At 41.5% G+C, this 19,743-nt stretch overlaps 1 protein-coding gene and 1 pseudogene across 2 annotated transcripts; both read right to left on the bottom strand.

Annotated features, from left to right (window-relative positions):
* Positions 1-4,056: 4,056 nt before the first annotated feature.
* On the bottom strand, positions 4,057-5,886 carry LOC308361080 (sialidase-3-like; the record flags this gene model as incomplete). The annotated part of the gene is made up of 2 exons (XM_080833324.1): positions 4,057-4,962; positions 5,653-5,886. 2 exons carry the CDS (start codon positions 5,884-5,886, stop codon positions 4,057-4,059), a joined length of 1,140 nt encoding a protein of 379 aa, XP_080689450.1.
* Positions 5,887-9,725: 3,839 nt separating this feature from the next.
* LOC308361079 (tumor necrosis factor receptor superfamily member 5-like) lies at positions 9,726-17,499 on the bottom strand (annotated as a pseudogene). Its single transcript has 8 exons — positions 17,382-17,499; positions 17,127-17,252; positions 16,815-16,970; positions 15,982-16,069; positions 15,700-15,881; positions 13,059-13,116; positions 10,522-10,667; positions 9,726-9,827 (listed from the first exon to the last, which is right to left on the bottom strand). The product of its transcript is annotated as a tumor necrosis factor receptor superfamily member 5-like (transcript).
* Between the last annotated feature and the right edge of the window lie 2,244 nt (positions 17,500-19,743).

Below are 19,743 nucleotides of genomic sequence, written 5' to 3'. Positions count from 1 at the left end.
GTCATAACCACCAAATTGTTAATAAACTGTTGGTTTCATATTGTAACAGCCTCTGCTTCTCTCCATTCATTTGGGGTAACGTAACCTGTAACCTACTGGGTAGCCTTTAGAGTTAGGTTATGGGGGGTAATTAAGCACCTGGGGCCGTATTCACAAAGAATCTTAGGGCTAAAAGTAGCTCATAAGTGGCGAATTTAGGAGAAACTCCTAAAAATAATGGGCGTGTCAGTCTTAAATGTAGGACTCCTAATTTTTTTTTACTAAGAGCAATTCACAAAATATTTTATCCCTAAAAGTAGCACCTAAGTCTAGGACAGCTTAAAACTCCTCATGAGGACTCCTAAGTCACTAAGACCTATTCACAAAAAATCGTAAGATGGCTGCAGCCGACTTGGAATTGATAAAAGACATTGCTTAAACCGTGAAGGTATTAATATTGTCGTAGAATTAGCGCGGGATGCAATGACGCCTTTAAACAACGATGTGTCCCGAAGTGAAATGTTTGGAAACATAAAGATAGGCTATTTGGCTTCGCGGAAAACGCAAATGACGACACTGGGGATCATCATTCAGCCGTTTAATTCATCAAACTATCAACGCACTGTAGACCCCACATCATCCAACAGTTGGATGTACCGATGACTTGTGCATTTCAACGCAGAGCGGTCTGCAGCAGGTTTTTGAGAACTTACCAGCTGGATGCCGCTGGGGTGACAGTGGCTATTGGTCCTGGGACTATAGGCTACGTTTCACGTTCGTTTCGCTTTGATCAATTAAGATTGGAGGGCTTAAAGGGCCGCATGTGCTGATATTTGAAGTGGTCAAGGGCTGGAAATATAATAGACTTACAGTTTGCTGGGTGCTTTAATTATTACTGCCTTGATTACATGCAATTGCCATATTTTATATTGATCGCTTTATATTTCTCTTAACGTGCAAAGTGTCATTCCCGTTGGATGCACAAACTTGTCATCATGCGTGCATTCTGCTAACTGCACTGTCCATAACTATTTAATATGACTTAATTTGAAGCCTAGGTTATTCTCTTATTTTCAGTCGATATAGTGGGATTGTTAGAGAGACGTCACGAATGAGTTTTTAATGAGAGAGCCTGTCAACAACCAATCACCGTCCTCCCCCCTTCTAAACTCGTGCATGAGAAGCGACGTCATCCATAGCAACGGAGTTTTTATCTTAAGCTTAGGAGTTGGTATTATCCTTAGTATGAGTAGGTCTCAGAGCCGTTGTGAATCACTTTTAAGAAATTACTCCTACGTAAAAGGTTTTAGCGCGAGTTAGGAGCAGGGGTTAAATTGGGATTTTCTATGTAGGGGGGCTCTGATCCGGAGGGGCAAATTTCACAAATCTTTCGAGGATTATGCAGTAAATAAGTTGCCAAATTAAACAAAAAACACATCACCGTTAAAGTTAACTTTGTGAAAAGTAACCTACTAACAAATACTTTCCATTTTCCACCACTTGTTTGTCATGTCATCCATTCATATGGATGTGAATCAATCAATACTAATACAATTATTAGTATTTGTTAGTAGGTTACTTTTCTAAAAAAATATTCACAGGGTCAATGCTAAAATACACTACTCACCCAAAAGCCAGATATCACTAACTTTTTGTGAGTAGTGTATGTTCAAGGACCAATGCATAGCCAGGAGGAAGATTCAGATGATGAGCAACCATCCACAAGCAGTGAAGCAAGCAGCCAACAACTCCAGCATTTTTTATATGTTGCTTAATATGTACTCTGTAGATTTTGAGTGTGTTTGATGAGGTCACATTAAGAGCTGATTCATTGATACAAATAAGTTTGAAATTCATCCAGCTAGGAATGAGAAATGTGATTCGGAGATCGCATAGACTACTTGCTAAATCATTTAGAATTAGCAGCATTGTTCTTTTTAACTAGCGCTTGCGAGTTGACACACCAGTAGCAGGCTATCCCTGCATGTCTAAGGTTAATTTTTCCTGCTTAATGAAAATGCAAGCCCATATCTAATGATATTAGCCTATTGGTGATGATCGACCTCTTTCAAAATACCGTGCACCTTTAATTTTGTTTCTCTTACCTCGCCATTCACCTGTCTACTACGATATGTCTGATGATGACCGATTGACGTTGTGTTGTCTGATCGCGGAGGAGGAGCTGCTGCGCAAGTTTCGTGCGCGATATGCCTACTTCTCAAACTTGCTCCAGATGTCTAGGCCAGCCTTTCCCTACCATTATTTAGATTTTTGTTTTAAAACAACATAGATTTGCAATGGAAAAGTTGTAAATGAGTAGGACAACATTGCTTGTGAATGGACTAGGCAGATTGCCAAAATCGGCTGGAGCTGCTGCGCAGCAGATCTGCTTTGCAGAACTCCAGACCCGGCAGCTTATGTGCCGGGGCTCCGCCCCGGACAGCCCCGGCCCAATTTAACCACTGGTTAGGAGCACTCCTAGTGGTAAGATAAAAGGCTTTGTGAATACGGCCCCTGATCACACATGTTAAACTTGTAGGTAGTAAAAAGGTGCAATTAATTGGGATACCCAAATATATGCATTATATAATGCAATCCAGTTCAGATGATGTAGGCCTAGAACAGCTCCATAAAACCTGAACCTATTACCTACATATTAATTTCAGGACAAACATTGCATTGCATGTACTTCTCATCAGGTCATTTTGTTCATTAAGGCAATATTTTGAAATGCATACAGGAAAATTAGAAATCCATGGCAGATGTAGTGCAGGTTGAGGAAGCAGCAGCTGGACCTTCAGGGCTTCAGTTGAGGCCTTACTCATGTTTGGGATATCCAAAATGAATATCTGCATTTACTAAACAGCAGCTCTTGCTCTTATTTCTGGATGACATGACCATGAGGCCTAGTCCCTTCTTTTGATCTTGGTTAGTATTATTGATATTTAGCTGGAGGTGGGAGATGTAGTCTATGTAAAGCTGTGGCCCAACGCACGGGTCTATAACAGCTAAAACCACCACACCACCCTCTCTGGCCACCTGCTCTTCCCCATGTGAGGGAAGCAGTAGACTGATGTAGAAGTGATGTTGGGTGTGGAGTGACGCTAGCAGAGAGAAACACAAGCAGAATGGGACACACTCCTCTTCTTGTTTCCTCCATGGTTACTGGGTGGGCCTGGGAAAGACTTTTAGTGTGACATAAGGTCAGGGTTCTTTCTATTTGGTTGCTGGATCTGTGCTTACTGTTTGCGCTTAACTCTGTTGTTTTGATTGGTTAATAAGATTACAGGATTGAATGGTCTGTACATATTCTGCTGAATAAGTTTTTTTTTGTGCATTTTTATCTACCTAATGTTTTGATGGATGTTAAAGGACTTTTATACACTATTAGTTCTGAAACCTTCCTCCAAAGGATTTGTCATTTGTATTACTTACTCGAAATACGATATATTTGTATCAGCTCACTGCTGTACTTCTTATTTCTCGTTTAATTGAGTTAATACTTGTTATAACGTTTGTAATCATTATTCAACGCAACATCTCTCTCACACACACACACACAAACTTCCTTGTGTCTAACATTTGCATTGTTTTTAATGAAAGCAATCATTAGAACAAACATAAACATTAAGAGCCCTGGCAGGAGCTCGCTGGATATGAACACTTAAATGATGTATTACTTTAAGCAAAAATCATATAAATATTTATGTTTACAGCTGATCTAATGAAATGGAACATGAGAGTTGGGATATGACATCACGGTAAAGTCACAGAAAAGAACTTGCCTCTCAGAAATAAAACTCAGAAATAATCAAACAGCAAGCCACTTATCAGACTACATTTTAAACACATTTCATTGTCACATGTCATTTTCACATTTCATTCAACATTATCGAACAACTGTAACTGTGGAGTTAAAATTGTTTCAAAATTCAGAAAAAAATAGTAAAAAAATATATTTTCTGATCCACATTTAAATCAACAAAGAACAAATAAGTCCCTGTGTCTGTGGTGGGTCTGTAGTCAGTCACAGAGCAATGGCTTCACACAGCTTCCTCTCTGTCTACATCTGAATGACTAAACTATCTCATTGAGATCGAACTCTCTGAAGGCGATCTGACGACGATGACTCTCTTTCCCCTCGCCAGACTCCTTCAGACACCCAAAGAGACCCTCCTCCTCACAGCAGGTGAGGTCTGAGTAGCCACTGGCCCCCTTGTGGATGATGAGGGGTTTACCCCAGGGGTCTTGGTCCTGGAGAGACTTCCTCAGGTAGACCCCGAGGTCTAGCCTGTTATAGTTCTCCCCTACAGTTGGGTGGCTGAAGAGCAGAGCCGTCTCTGAGGATCCCCCTTCTCCTGCTGGAAGCTCCCTGGCAGGGAACCCCAACACGCTCCCTTGGCAGCCGTTAGGCCTTTCCTTTAGCTTTAGCATATTTAGCAGGGTAAAACTTTCCCCGCCGTCCTCACTCAGGGCCTCTACCCGTGGGTGTGGTGCTCTGTGGCGAGCGTTTAGATACACCTGCCTCTTACCCCCTCCGTCACACACCTCAGCCAGCTGGCACTCCCCGGACTCCACGCCGATGGGCTGGCCTGCCTTCCAGGTGTGCATGTCCTCGCTGCGCAGCACTACAGAATAGGACTTCACACCAGAGGCAGTGTACACCCTCACATAGGCAGGCACGAGCAGTGTGCCGCTGCTCAGCTGGATCCCGTGGCCCGGTCCCACAGCAAAGGTTTGGTAATTGGTAAAGTTAACACTGCTCGTTAAGTCTGTTACTTTGCTCCAGGTCTCCCCGCAGTCTGTACTGGTGACGTAGCATAAGCGAGACTGGCCTGGCTTGAGGTTCCTTTCCGAAGTGTTACCCTTGAGGCAGATGAAGAACAGAAACAGCGTTCTTGATTTCCTCTCAAAGACTGGACAGGGGTTCATGGTGCGGTAGCCATCTATGGACGCCTCCTTCACGTCCTCTGTGGGAGACCACTGGAAATAACATAACAAGTTTTAAATAAACAGTGGGCACGAAAAGACTACAGTCTACATGATTTATAGGCCACTACTGTAGTTTCTTTTTTATTCCATTCCATATGGAAGCTTCTACCAAACAGAGTTCAATGGAAAGTGTCAGAGGCACTGACCAGTAAGTAACCAGAGCCTAGCAGTCATCCTAGTGGTACTTACCAGTGGTCAGTGAAAGGTGTATACCATCTGGATTTCTAAATAAGAAGAGGCGCCCTATACAGTCGACCTATACAGTAACTCTGTATGTGCAACAAAACCATATCAGGATTTATACTCTCTGAGCTAAATATGAAATATACTGCACCATCCACAGGCAGCATCTGCCTACAGGTATGGGGTGTAGACATGGCAGGGGAATAGTACTAAAACACAGATGTGAGGTGTAGGTGTTCTACTGGCTACCTGCAGTGAGTGGTAGTATAGTATTTAAACACAGATGTGAGGTGTAGGTGTTCTCCTGGCTACCTGCAGTGAGTGGTAGTATAGTATTTAAACACAGATGTGAGGTGTAGGTGTTCTACTGGCTACCTGCAGTGAGTGGTAGTATAGTATTTAAACACAGATGTAAGGTGTAGGTGTTCTACTGGGTACCTGCAGTGAGTGGTAGTATAGTATTAAACACATGTGAGGTGTAGGTGTTCTACTGGGTACCTGCAGTGAGCAGCATTGCCGTGTGCCTTTCCTCATCACCAGATTCTGTGCGTGTGCATCGTTGGTAGAGGTGCGCTTCTCTGCAAACGCCAGGAATGTCTTCCATTCTTTAACGTAAAGAAGAGCTGGAATTCTGAAGTCGTAGCCGTCATCAGCAAACACAAGTGTTTCTCTGGAGGTGCGTTTAGTACCACAGCATTTAGTGGCACAGCATTTACTGGCACAGCATCCCATCGTCAAGAAGGTGTGTTCTTGAAGAAGTGTGGCACAACATTTACTGACAGAGCATCCCATCGTCAAGAAGGTGTGTTCTGTAAGAAGACCAAATCATTTCAGTCAGTCTATCAGATGAATTCTGTAGTCAGAGATGCAGTCATATATGTTGAGACTGACTCAAGGAGGAGCAAGCCCAGGAGAACTTTCTCAAACATGAGAGAACTTCTAAAAATTATTTTCTTTTTTGCTGCCTTGCATATTCTGAAACCTGTGGTCAGTTGGTTGATCATATTGTGTTAAATGGTTTCCTAAGTTCTATTCCTAGATAAATTCAGTCCCTGAAGCTTGAAAAACCACAGTAGATGTGATAATAAATGACTAGACCAAAGCATTTAAAAGTGAAATTACATTGATAAACAAAGCATTTATCCCAGGAAATGGTTATTTGGTTATGATTTTCAATCATATATATTTTTTCGATGATAATGGTTCCAGGTTATACGATGTTTCCACAGGTTATAGAGTCAGTGAATGTGAGTATGTGTCCTTGGTCCAGAGCCGAAGGTGTGAACTGTGTGTGTGTGTGTGTGTGTGTGTGTGTGTGTGTGTGTGTGTGTGTGTGTGTGTGTGTCCTGGGTCCAGAGCCGAAGGTGTGTGTGTGTGTGTGTGTGTGTGTGTGTGTGTGTGTGTGTGTGTGTGTGTGTGTGTGTGTGTGTGTGTGTGTGTGTGTGTGTGTGTGTCCTGGGTCCAGAGCCGAAGGTGTGTACTCTGTGTGTACTCTGTGTGTGTGTGTGTGTGTGTGTGTGTGTGTGTGTGTGTGTGTGTCCTGGGTCCAGAGCCGAAGGTGTGTACTCTGTACCCAACAAGCAACTCTGTTTGGAAAACAGGCTGAGGATGAGTAGTTTAGGATTCTATATCAAATGTCAATATTGCAAAAATTACAATTTGTGAAGTAGCCCATTTACATACAGGAAGGAAAGTAACATTATTATTAAACTCTCCAGTCTCCTGTGTCTGTTTATGGAACCCAAATCTTTTTTTTCTTTCCTACAAACAGACACATAATGAGTTTGTGACTGGTTACACTCAGCTTTAACTCGCCTCAGAAGAGTACACTCAGCTTTAACTCACCTTAGAAGAGTACACTCAACTTTAACTCACCTCAGAAGAGTACACTCAGCTTTAACTCACCTCAGAAGAGTATGCTGACGGTGCTGATAGAAGAGTATGCTGACGGTGATGATAGTGGTGCTGTTCTTCAGACTTCAGCAGGAAAGTGAGGTCTGCTCAACTGCTTGAGTCTTTTTAAAGTGTCACCGGCTCCTCCTAGTGAACACCTAGATTTCTTGTGAACTAATGCATCATAGAAGATGGACAGCCCCACCTTCTATTTGGTCTCTCTCTCTCTCTCTCTCTCTCTCTCTCACCCATACACACACACACAAACACACACACACACACACACACACACACACACACACACACAGATATAGATTCTGATCGTATAGCAGAGTTTTCTTTTTCACCGATCGACAGGCTCAAGAATAAGGCAAGCTGATGTTAAGCAGAAATGACAGAGAACACCAGGGCACCATGACTTGCATTCTTAATTTCATCACTCAACTTCAACTGAACTTCATACGTAGGTTTGTGTTTTGCAAACCGCGACAATTTTGTTACACATGATATGAGACACGTCGGCTTTCCATTAGTAAAACCGGGTAAGATGAAAGAAAAATGGTCTTTCCTTTTTCCTTCATAGGCTGTTTTGGTTGTCAACTTTCCTTTACAGACTTTTTGACAAAGACATCGTTCCCAGGTAATTCTTTGCTAACTTCTCTCTGCACACTATATTCCCCAAACAATGAAAATTGTTTGGGGAATATAAGTCTGTAAACAGCGGTCATTAACTGCATAGCAACGGTCAGTTATCGGAAAATAGTTGACCGCAGAACGTTGGGAAGCCCCATTCAAGTGAATGGAGCATTCTACAGCATTAAGAAGAGCCGTGTAATAAAATGAAATAAAAGTAGCCTCAGAAAGACTCCAAGTAGTAGCCTAGGTAGGTCTAATTATGAGGCTCAATGTTGAAAGAAGTCCATCATTGCTATTATTCACAATTTATAAAACAATTGGGTTCTATCGCGTAATTTAGCTGTTTCTGATTGGACGAGAGACGTTCCATGCTATAGGTTATTTGTCAACATACCTACAGTTACGGGACTTTTCACAGCTAAAAATAAATCACTCCGCGATGAAACATTTGCATTGATGATAAACCATAAAACATTTTTAATCAATAACTTTGTGTTGAAATGTTAATTTGTTGACTGTAGAATTGTTTTATAAAAGCAATATAGCACTCGTGGGAGTGGGGTAGGTAAGGGATAATCCCACGGGTGGTGTTCGTAGGCAACAACACCCGTGGGATTATCCCTTACCTACCCCACTCCCACTCGTGCTATATTGCTTAAATGCGTGGTTATATTGACAGAGGGGGCTAAGATAGAGTTAACATGATCTATTATCATTAGTTATTTTAAGTAGACCAATCCATACCAAATGTAGGTCTAGTTGTTGCGATGTCACGTAAGGGGCACCTATTGCAGCGTCTTAATAGGCATCAACCCAGAGTCTTGCCCGTCACCTATGGCGAGGAAATTAATTGATAGACCTGTGTTTAAGATTTGACCAAGGTAGGTTGATTGACATTTTGATTACAATGGTATTCAACTAATTCTTAACTGAAACCTTACCTACATTGTTAATAATTGTATTCTTAAGTACACTTAATTATTTATGTTCAGCAAAAAATGACACAAGATTAGTTAGGGATTCATAATTTCATTATTCAAAGTCTCCCACCACACGTTCGATCAAACAAAAAAGTGCTTAAAGAGCTTTAACAGTAGCCTTTTTAAGCAATACAATGGATCAACACATGACAAAAATAACTAAAAATGAGGTATCAGATGCAGATCAGAAGCTGGTTAGTCGTTTTCTAAAGTGTCGTTTACATGGAGCCTAGTTTGTCAAACTGATACGGATAGCTAATACAGATAGCCCTATCATCCATACGAACACTCTCTATCCGCACCTTGTTTCTGCAACGATTGCAGTCCGGGGTAGAAAGTGAGTAGATTTGAATCGGTACGGGGGCTGGTGTTCGTCTGCACGGCTTCACGCAACCTGATGACGTCATTGCCCACGTGATTAATTCGCGATCTCCAACCAGTATTTATCTCTCTTGTTCTCCCTCAAAATCTCACTCGTGGTGGGCCTCGAATTCACTAACATTAACCCAGTCTTCTGATTTTTGATTAGCCCCCTATCTTGATCTAATTCTTCTTATTCAGACGTAACATAACTTTCATGACCACAAATATAAATTGGCCAGCGATTTAATTTGCTTTTTTATTCATAAATGTATGTAAAATGCTCGGAGCAATGCATCATGGGGAATGGGATGACAGACATGTCATGTTACTGTTCCAAACTCTTTATTATCAATAGAAAAAAGAATTCATTTTCGCATATCCTTTAGTCTGACCACTGATATTAACTATCATAATGTAATGTTGTTAATTGGAGCTTGAATGTCTTGTGTAATGTGTTTATCCTCGTGCTGTGAAGTCTCTTCTTCTAGGTTTTTCACGTTTTTTTCAGTTGTGTAAATAAAGCGCTAAAGCGCCACCCACAGGCGTGAGGTATGTACTACAGTCGGTTCACCACAATCTGCTGCCTCCGTGTTTACGCAAATCACTCGTTGCCAGCCTCCGTATTTACGAAATTAAAAGATTCGATTGGTGTGAAAAGTAAATCCGATTCGGAGGCCCTAGACTTCGTGTGCATAGCACCTAAGATCTGTGGGCAAGGTTGAACTGGCCTGTGGTCTTCTTGGAGGCCTTTATGACCTCTGAGGGGGACTCCCATTTGAAACAGGACTCCAGGTCGGCCATCTTTATGGCCATTATTGAGTTCAGATACAACATGCCTAGTTTGCATCATGTATGACACAATCAGGGTGCGATTTGCCGGGGGGGATGGTGGGGATTTACCCCCCCTCTGGTTTTTACATCCCCACCTCAGCTGGATGAATTTCATACATGGGGGGGATAACCCTCAATTATTAAAAAAACAATGAAAAAACAGACAGGTTGTGACAGCGTTTTCTTACACTTCTGACAAATATGAACGTTCACCTTACCCGAACTGTCGGCATTCTCAAAATTCGCGAACGTCCCCATGCACATAAACACATTGTATATACATTGTAACAATAACATTACAAACACGGAAATGAGCAAAGCCAGGCTACTGTACATTGAATATGAAAATATTTGTTCACTGAATTAGCGAGTTCTGTCCAAAACAGTTGCGTTTCAGTTTCAAAGTTTAAGTTTCGGTTTCAGTATTTCAACGTGAATGAGAGGGAGCACAAGAACTGAGCGTCTACCAGCGATTATCATATCATAGACATATATGATGCATGTATATGAAGAGAATTAGGCCTATGTATTGCTTGTTTATTTTTTTTCATGATAAAAAAAAAAAAAAAAACATCCCCCCCTCTGGTTTTTGGACAAATCGCACCCTGGACACAATATATGCATGCATCAATAAAAGCAACAGATGTAGCCACACAAATTATACCTTATGTTTCCGTGTTGCCATTCCAGCCCAGAAGCTTTCCATTTCAGTTTCGTCCTGAAGGGAGGTTGTTGACATGGTCTGATAATTCAGAAACTCCTCACCCAGGTGGTCATGCTCCTCTGGCCCATGGGAGGAGATGGGGAAACCTATTTATGAAAGTAGAGTTATAGGTTGTTAAGTTATAGGTATAGTATCATCAACCAGCAGCAGTTCATACACATCTTTGTCTTTTTTGGTTTGGCTTAGTGGTATTAACTTTGCAGATAATCCATGGTAGATCATTTGTCATCCTGTGTCCATATAGAGTGTGAAAAGTATTACAGAGGGTAAGCACAATAAGTACACCAACCTTTCCAATAAACAAATGTTGTTGCTTAATACTTATTACTAGTAGTGACTTCAGTAGAGGCATAAGTATTACCAGTAGCTATATCTGCATTCTTTATCAAAATAGCACAGCCCTAGACATTGAGAGACAACCCATTGCATGAGTACTTTTACTTTTACTTTTAAAGTAAATTTACTTGGATGGAGTTTTAAAATGTGGCCCTCTGTGTATTTGAATTTGACACCCCTGAGTTAGATGGTCCGTGATTTTTCTTTTATTGGCATAGTGGTCCTTCATAGCACTGTGTGTGTGTGTGTGTGTGTGTGTGTGTGTGTGTGTGTGTGTGTGTGTGTGTGTGTGTGTGTGTGTGTGTGTGTGTGTGTGTCTGTGTGTGTGTGTGAGCATGTGTGTGTGCGTGTGTGTGTGTGTGCGTGCGTGTGTGCGTGCGAGTGCATGTATATTTATCTGTGTTTGCGGAGCTCAGATCAGCTTACGAGTTTTAAGACCCCTATATATATGAGTGTATTATAACTACAATAACTTTTCCTTGCCATGAGAAGTTCTAGCATTACTATTACAGTCTTTGACAGTCACGCTGGTGAATTGCAATAGCTTTCTTAAATGTGGAAATCTTGAAGCAACTCTCTGGAGTAGAAAACTGGGGGCATGTCTGTGGTCTGTAGAGTTAAGCTTGAAAGAAAAAGGAAGTTTCTTTTGTGGTTGATTCAACAATCTGTCTTAGTAAGAAAAAGGAAGTTTCTTTAGTGGTTGATGCAGCAATTTGTCTGTATTCCGGTAAAGTATGATTAATACAATACATACTACGAATAATTGCAGTCACTCTTTTTCAATGTGTGATACTATCAACATCATTTGGAATTCCAATGTGTTGGCTCCTCGTGTCTGAGCTACAGTCATTCTCTTCATGCAGTGATTTGTCCGGCTAGGTGTTAATAATAACATCCCTTTTTGGGTCTTTTGTCTTGAGGCGATGTCAATTGAGTCTGTAGACTATGTATTTTCTGAAAGAGTTCTTTTATTTCTTGTATGAAGAGAGTTACACCTTTCTGGCTTTGTGTCCCCTCTTTCCACAAGAAAAACAAACAAAGTTCTGCTTTTCTGATGTGTTGTCTCTGCAGTTCCTCGCTATGTGTCCCTCTTTTCCACATGAATGACAGACAATGCCTTGACGTATTCCCCCTATGTCTTGGCAATGTCTTGCAATGTGCCCATGTTCTCCACATGTATAGCATAGAAATGTTTGTGACTCATCTCTCAGCATGGGATGAAATTATTGCTAAAATGACGCAGTTTTACAATGATCAAGCCACTTCTAAGAAGTCACACCCCACTGCGGCTATAGGAAGCTTTCCCAACAGATGCTATACATGTGGAGAACATGGGCACATTGCAAGACATAGGGGGAAGACGTCATCATATGTTGAGAGATGAGTCACAAACAATTCTATGGCAGAGCGAGTCTGGGGATCACATCATGACATCAGGGTACCCACTCTGAAATCCACCTCTGCATTTAACCCATCCAGGGAAGTGACACACACACACACACACACACAGTGAAGTAACACTAACCCGGAGCGGTGAGTGTAGAGTCACTGTTCTCATGGGGGGCTGTACATCACCACACAAACGGTGCCAGAATGGCAAGATTAAATTGTATTCATGTTCAGAACTCCCTGCCCTGTGTAATGAAATACAAGAACCGATGTGTTCCGCAGAATGACTGCAATAGTCCGACCACACCAGGGAAAGCTTATTCCAGTAGGCCCAGGGAATACTCATTCTCAGTATACTGTTTTGTAAACTGTTATTCTCAGTTTAAACACAAAAGGCAAAAACAGGTTTGAATGCACGAGGCGACAGACGGGGATTCCAGTTCAAGAATGTTTATTGATAACTGAGGGAAAGGGCAGTGGGAGTAAAGAGGTGGATTATGAGATAACCTGCAAACAAGACTCACCAGTTAGCAAGGTACAAAAATATATTAATTGGATAGTAAAACAGGGAAGATACTAGACTAGAGTTGGCAGTGCAAGGACTGACCTGAGGGAGGCGACTAGCAGACGGCGTGCTCTTGGATCCACACCACTCACACGTGCACACACACTCGAAGAAGTGGTGGTAAGGTGAACTATTCCACGGCAAGCAACCCACAGCAAACTGTACACCCACAGCACTGCACACTAACCAGTTTGATACACCCGCGTGCAGTGACAGGGGCCCACCACCAGGTGCCTAGCCACCCTCTGGAAGCACCACAGATAAGGGCAAGCTTAAATGTTTGCTCCTAAATCTTTAGTTTTACATAAAAGAGGATCAAAGAATGTCATACGAAGTCTTCCTTTATTCAGTGTGCGGAACAACAAACTCTCACCTCCAAGGACCAGGAAATAGAAGCAAAACAATGTGATATCATATTAAGGCCTATATACCATTTGTAACACGTTTTTTAAATGTCTGAAATATTTGATATTTCAACATGGCTCTCTGTAAGACGGGGTTGACTCAGGTTGACTAAGGGTTCTCAATTGCCCAGCAGGAGGCGCCAACATACCAGATATAAATAAACAAGAGAAAACTATGAAACATGCAAACATTGAGGGGATATAATTACCAAAAAACAGGAAAAACAAGCAAAACAAGGTGATATCACAGTTAGGCCCATAGACATATAGAGTATATACACGCCTTTGGTTAGGCTAGTTTTTTTAAACATCAGAAATATTTTATCAACATGACTGTAAGACGGGGTTGACTCAGGTTGACTAAGGGTTTTCATTTGCCCAGAAGGAGGCGCCAACATACCAGTTACAAATAAATGAGAGGAAACCTATGAAACATTCACACATTCAGAGGGTATGAACATACCTAGCTGCTCACAGGATTATGGCCACACACATGGAGCTCAGGAGTCTCTGGCTACAGAATACTCAAGATCCTTTTAACATCTTCCCCTTAAACAACCATTTTGTTTAGTCGTTTATATGATGAATTCTCTTCTGCCAACAGCTTATTGTTCAACAATAAAGTTCTAAAAATTACAAAGTGTTGAAGTGCTGCAGATACTTTCAGAGGAGACATGTAATGAACGGGTCCCCAGATAGAGCGCAATAATAATCACTGATGTTCACAGTGCGGCCTTGAGGATAATAGATAAATAAATAAATAGATACATTATCAGGGTTTCATTCAGCTGTTTGTTTGTGTCTGTTTGTGTGTCCAGTCCTTTCTTTCTTTATTCTACTTGTCCATACATAACCCTTTTTAGTAAAAAAGTCTTGTGTAAATAAATAACATCCGTTCGTGAATCCGAAACTGAATCGCAGCCTTTAAGAAAATGTGAGCAGGGACTAGTTTTCCAGGACCACCAAAAACGTCAGATTTTTCCCTGCTTTTCTTATCAAAACTTAAAAACATAGATGTTATGTACGAAGCTGAAGGTGCTCCGTTTATGGTGACCACTAGGTGGCACCTCTGACTCCCGTTCACAATAAACCAGCCTAGCTGAAGTTGTAGAAAAAGATACAATGTTTCCGTGTTGATCTCTGTATGGGCATGTGAATTGCTAGGTAAAACATACAGGGAACAATACACTAGACTTGTGGCCTCCCCATCATCCAGCAAGTGGTGTTCTGATCATGGTATGCAGGTCCCCACTCTGGCATCTCAGGGCAGCAGTCTCTGCAGTAGTGAGGTGGTGTAGCACAGCAGTAATAGAGAGGTGCAGTGTGGTCAGTTGGTCCAGGAGGAGAACAGGTGTTTCGCAGTCCTGTCTGGTTCAGTCTGTTCCATAAGCACCTTGAAAGAAACAAACTGGATGAGATCATGTATCATTCTTTGAACTTGTCCACCAACTATTAATTTCTACTCCATGTAAGACAGCTAGAATGTGTGCAGGCCTTTTAGAAAACATTAATCTCACGATGGCTCGGACTATTAAATAAAGGAAAATAAGGTTGGTGACTGCAATAGCAAGATTAAAAAACAGTTTGAGGATATGGGTTAAGAGGGAGAAAGGGATTATTGTTGCCATGGTCCAAAAGAAAACATGACTGTTGGATTACATAAGAAGGTGCTTGTATATCTATTTCACATTGAATGCCTTCAAAACACAATTAAATAAACACAATTAGAATTGCAATGGTGTTTCTATGTTGCAATTTGATTCTAACCTTATTTCTGTCTTGTTGGAAAATAGTGTTTCAGAAAGCATGAGATTCTGGCTGTTCCTCAGGATGTTACCTGCAGTATATCACTCATAGGAACCACAGGAACAGCCAGCAGCCTGCTTTCAGTAACAGACTATTCTCCATTCTCCTTTGATTTTAGTATAGTCTCCTACAAGACAGAAATATGGTTAAAATCAAATTCAGTCATGACAGCCTTTCTGATCACATGTCTGCTGCCATCCTACCACTTTATTCCTACAGAAATACAAACATTATGATCAGAAAGGCATAAAGACCTGACACAGACATAAGGACATAAGCTTTAGTGAATAACTGTACCTCTGTTGCAGTATGGCCTGACCTCTCTTGTGTGTCCATTTCCAAACTTTCTAAACAAATTAATACAAACAAATTTTAAAAATGAAAATAGAATGTGTAACAGAAATGAGAGTTTGTATTTAATATGCATTATCATGAAGTAAATATTCTGGACTGATAATTTCAAAGTAAGAATCAATTAACACATTTTTTTAAAGTTAAGAGAGAAGATCACACAATCACATTAATATGCTTGTGTCTTTATCAATATTCTCGACAATGGCAATCATGATAACAGTAGACCTTTTATAATGATAATAATTTAATAAGAAACAGTTTTACCTTGTTGAGCTTTTCTTTTTCTCTTCCTTCTATTATATATAAATACCACAGCCCCACATGTAGCAGCTAGGACTGCAACTATGATACCAACTACAATGGCAACAGTGTTTTGTCTTTGACCACAATCAGTGTCATAAGAAGATGATCCTTCTCTTAGGACAACAAGTCCAATCAACTCACACCTACAGAGATCACATAAATAGTTACATTTTAGATACACGAGTAAATAACTAAGTGTATAATCCTTGCTAAACTTGGAACATTCCAAGTGAATGAACGTACCGTGTGTGTGGTCTGCAGGATGTGAATGATCCATCTGAGTATGTGTCGCCTACACAGTCACCACACACAGTATCTGTGGATGCTGTACCTGCATGGACAGACAGAAATAAAGGAAAACACACATCATCCACTATGGACACATGTTGATGGTGATGGTCATTTTAATACCACAGATGAATGGAGACTCCGTCAGAGAATGGTGTTCAATCAGGAACAAGCTTTTATTATTTTATGTATCAAGGGAGAGAAGAAGGTTTCACATGAAGATTCACCCACGTCTCTATCAGACAAGGGTTGAAACTGACTGAGTTCAAGTATCCTACCAGGTGGACAGAAGGGGGTGGTAATCAATAGTCCCAACCCTACATGAATACGTATGAAACGACTACTCTGATACAGAAACTGCCATAATGTCTGCTCACAGAGAAGGCAAAAAAATAACAGCATAACAGTCTGTGATCTTGCAGGCGACAAAAACTTAAGGAAAACAAACTCCACTACCCCTATCAGCTAGGACACAAAGTTTGACATGGAGGACACAGGCTTGACCAGAAACAGAAAAGAAACAGTTAAGAAATGATTGAGAGCTAACATACTACTGTAATGTGTTCCCTTTCTTGTGTTCCTGTATCACTGTGTGTGTATGTTTAGTGTGTGTGGATGTGTGTGTGTGTGTGTGTGTGTGTGTGTGTGTGTGTGTGTGTGTGTGTGTGTGTGTGTGTGTGTGTGTGTGTGTGTGTGTGTGTGTATGTGTGTGTGTGCATGTGTGTGTATTCACCGCCTCCTCTAAAGACATTCTGTCTCTATAAGGTAATTAGAGAGGATTGTCTAACCTGGCTGTTTGACGTACTGCCCTGGTGAGCACTTTGTGTGTTCCACAGCTCCTCGGCAGCCATCTTTGATTGGGTCAGTACAGTAGTGACCTTCCAGAGGCTCACAGAGTGTGTCTGAAGTGGAGCTGCAAACCGTCTTCACTCTTAGACCTGCAGCTATAATAGGATATAGAATAATTATAAAGTTGATTCAAAAACATTTCAATTTGCAATCCACAGTGCAAAGAATGTACCTAAATAATATACATAGAATGCACGAAAAGTAAACTAATAAAGATCTATTAATTAAAAACGCTGCAATATTTGACTTACTTGAGTGACAAACAGTGCAGGATGTACAGGACTGGAGTCCATTGGGTGCATCAGTGTAGGTATATGACAGGCATGGAAGACATGTCGTACTTTTGAACTCAGTGCAGTGTCTCCGTACATAATAACCTTTAATGAGTAAATAAGTAGTTAATACATAAATCAAACATGGGTTTATCTCATTGATGCAACATGAAGAAAGCTCAAACGAAGGAGCATGTCATGTACTACTATGATACAGTTACTACTGCTACTTACCAGGACCACACATAGGACAGCATTCCTGCCCTATAAGATATTCAGCTCGACCACAAGCAGGAGAGACCCCAGACATGGTCAGCTGGATGATCAGGACTATAATCACCAATTTCATCATAATTTCCTCATCGTTCCTCGCCTTTGGGTCCAATTGATATAAAGATGGCGTTTGCAAAGCTGTGCAACAACTCATGTCCTAAAGTTTCACCGATACATCTATCAAATCAATGAAGAGATTGCCTCTGTAATCTTATTTCTAGTTTCAGTATAGCAGTCACCGGATCCCTGTAGCGTGACCCCCAAGAGAGAAATGATACCAACAAGTGAGGACTTCTTATGAGTCAGAAGGTACTAAAAGTCAGAAGTTACTAAGCAACCGTGAGTATTGTGAGACGCCAGTGCAATGTTTGACAACGAGGTGGGGAGCCACTGCTTCGATAACACTTCTTGTCTCTGTGGTAGAGATGTATGTGCTTATACAGTACTCAATGTCACTTCTCATTATTTATACGTGTTGCTGATCTTATGGAAAGGCGATACATTGCACAGTAACATTGCGGCTAATCACGCTGCACCATGATAATTAGGTGTTTAATATAATATTATACTACATGATATATACAATGATATTGACTTATGTAGCGGGTAGGTACTGGCAAATAGAACTAGCCCCTGAAGCCCGACCAAAGATTGTGTTTACTATCGGCCAGGGGTTGTGGCCATTTAGAGTGCTACCATTTGGACTTTGAAATGGGCCAGCAACTTTTGAACGTTTAATGGAAAGAGTCCTCACGGTACAGATAAGTATGAAAGTGGCGGATGCTGTTAAAAGTTTGAATCGGGTGAGACAATAATTCCATTCAGCCCGACTGAGTGAACGGCTGAAGTAGTATGCTATTACCTGTTCCCCCCGTTCTTTTTCCTGGGCGAGAACCGCGCCGATCCCGACGTCATTGGCGTCAGTATTCAGAACTATTGATATCTCAGGAAGAATAAATTAAAACAGGAACTGTTACTGTCCTTTTACCGCTGCTCTGTGAATTCAGTGCTGAGCTATGGCATCTAGCTTTGGTTTGCCAGCTGCACAGCAGCAGAAAGAAAGGTACTCCAGAGGGTCATTAACACCGCACAGAGTCATTGGCTACTCTCTTCCACCTCTGGAGGACATCTATAGAACACACTGCCTCAGGAAGGCCCACAGCATCCTCAGAGACTTAACACACCTTGGTCACCACCTATTTGAACTGTTGCCCTCAGGGAGGCGCTTTCGGACCATCAAAGCAAAAACAGACAGGCTGAGAAACAGCTTCTATCCAAGAGCTAAAGTTGAACTAAACAATGTACAAAACTAACCTGTATTTGTCTCTATGATGTGTAATATGTGGGTTTTTTCAAACTTGTTTTTACTTAAGCTGAGTATTTATATTAGTATCTATAGTTATATTGTATATATTTGTATTGTTTTTGTGTTTTACTTTTCAATTGCACTGAAGTCTGAGAGCTGCCACCTCAATTCCGTTGCACTTGTGCAATGACAAATAAATATATTCTCTTCTATTCTATCTGGGGGTTGGGAAACGGCAGTCCCGGGGCCTCGGACAGTGCTCTCCGAAGTTGGTGGATCGCAATATTGCAGCTCTGCGTCCACAAAAAAGGCTGACCCTTGTGTGTCAGCTGGTGCAGAGGCGGCTGTCAACCGTAGCGAAGTCCTGGAAAACCCGTTGATAATAGCATACCAGACCCAGAAAACTCCGGAGTTCTGCAACAAGGAACGAGACAGCTTTTCACGTTGTCCACTTTAGTTGGGTCAGTGGCCATTCCCGCTTCCCCCCACGACATGGCCCAGAAACCCAGTCTGTCTCCTGAAGAAGTGGAACTTTGGGTGCAATTGTAATCCCACCCCGCCCGTGGCATTAAACACTCACCCCAAACAGAAGTAGTGACATCTGTAGAGGCATAATTTTTACCAGCAGCTATATCGGCATTCTTTATCAAAATGGAACAGCCTAGACATTGAGAGACAACCCGTTGCGTGAGTCCTTTTACTTAAGTAGGATTGTTGATGTAGTACTTCTACTTTTAGTTGTACTATACATTTGAACCCTAGCACTTACCCTAAGTTCATGCACATATTATGTTACATTTCTTGTAGGTTTGCCCTACTTGCAGCCAGCGTGTAACAACCGAACTAAGCACCCTCCTCAGCGTGGTGATTGGAGGAGGAGTAGTCCTAAGCACCCTCCTCAGCGTGGTGATTGGAGGAGGAGTAGTCCTAAGCACCCTCCTCAGCGTGGTGATTGGAGGAGGAGTAGTCCTAAGCACCCTCCTCAGCGTGGTGATTGGAGGAGGAGTTGTCTGTCTG

The sequence above is a fragment of the Sprattus sprattus genome (assembly GCF_963457725.1).
Source record: "Sprattus sprattus genome assembly, chromosome: 2".
Classification (NCBI taxonomy): Eukaryota; Metazoa; Chordata; class Actinopteri; order Clupeiformes; family Clupeidae; genus Sprattus; species Sprattus sprattus.
This window is presented reverse-complemented; position numbering and strand designations above follow the sequence as displayed.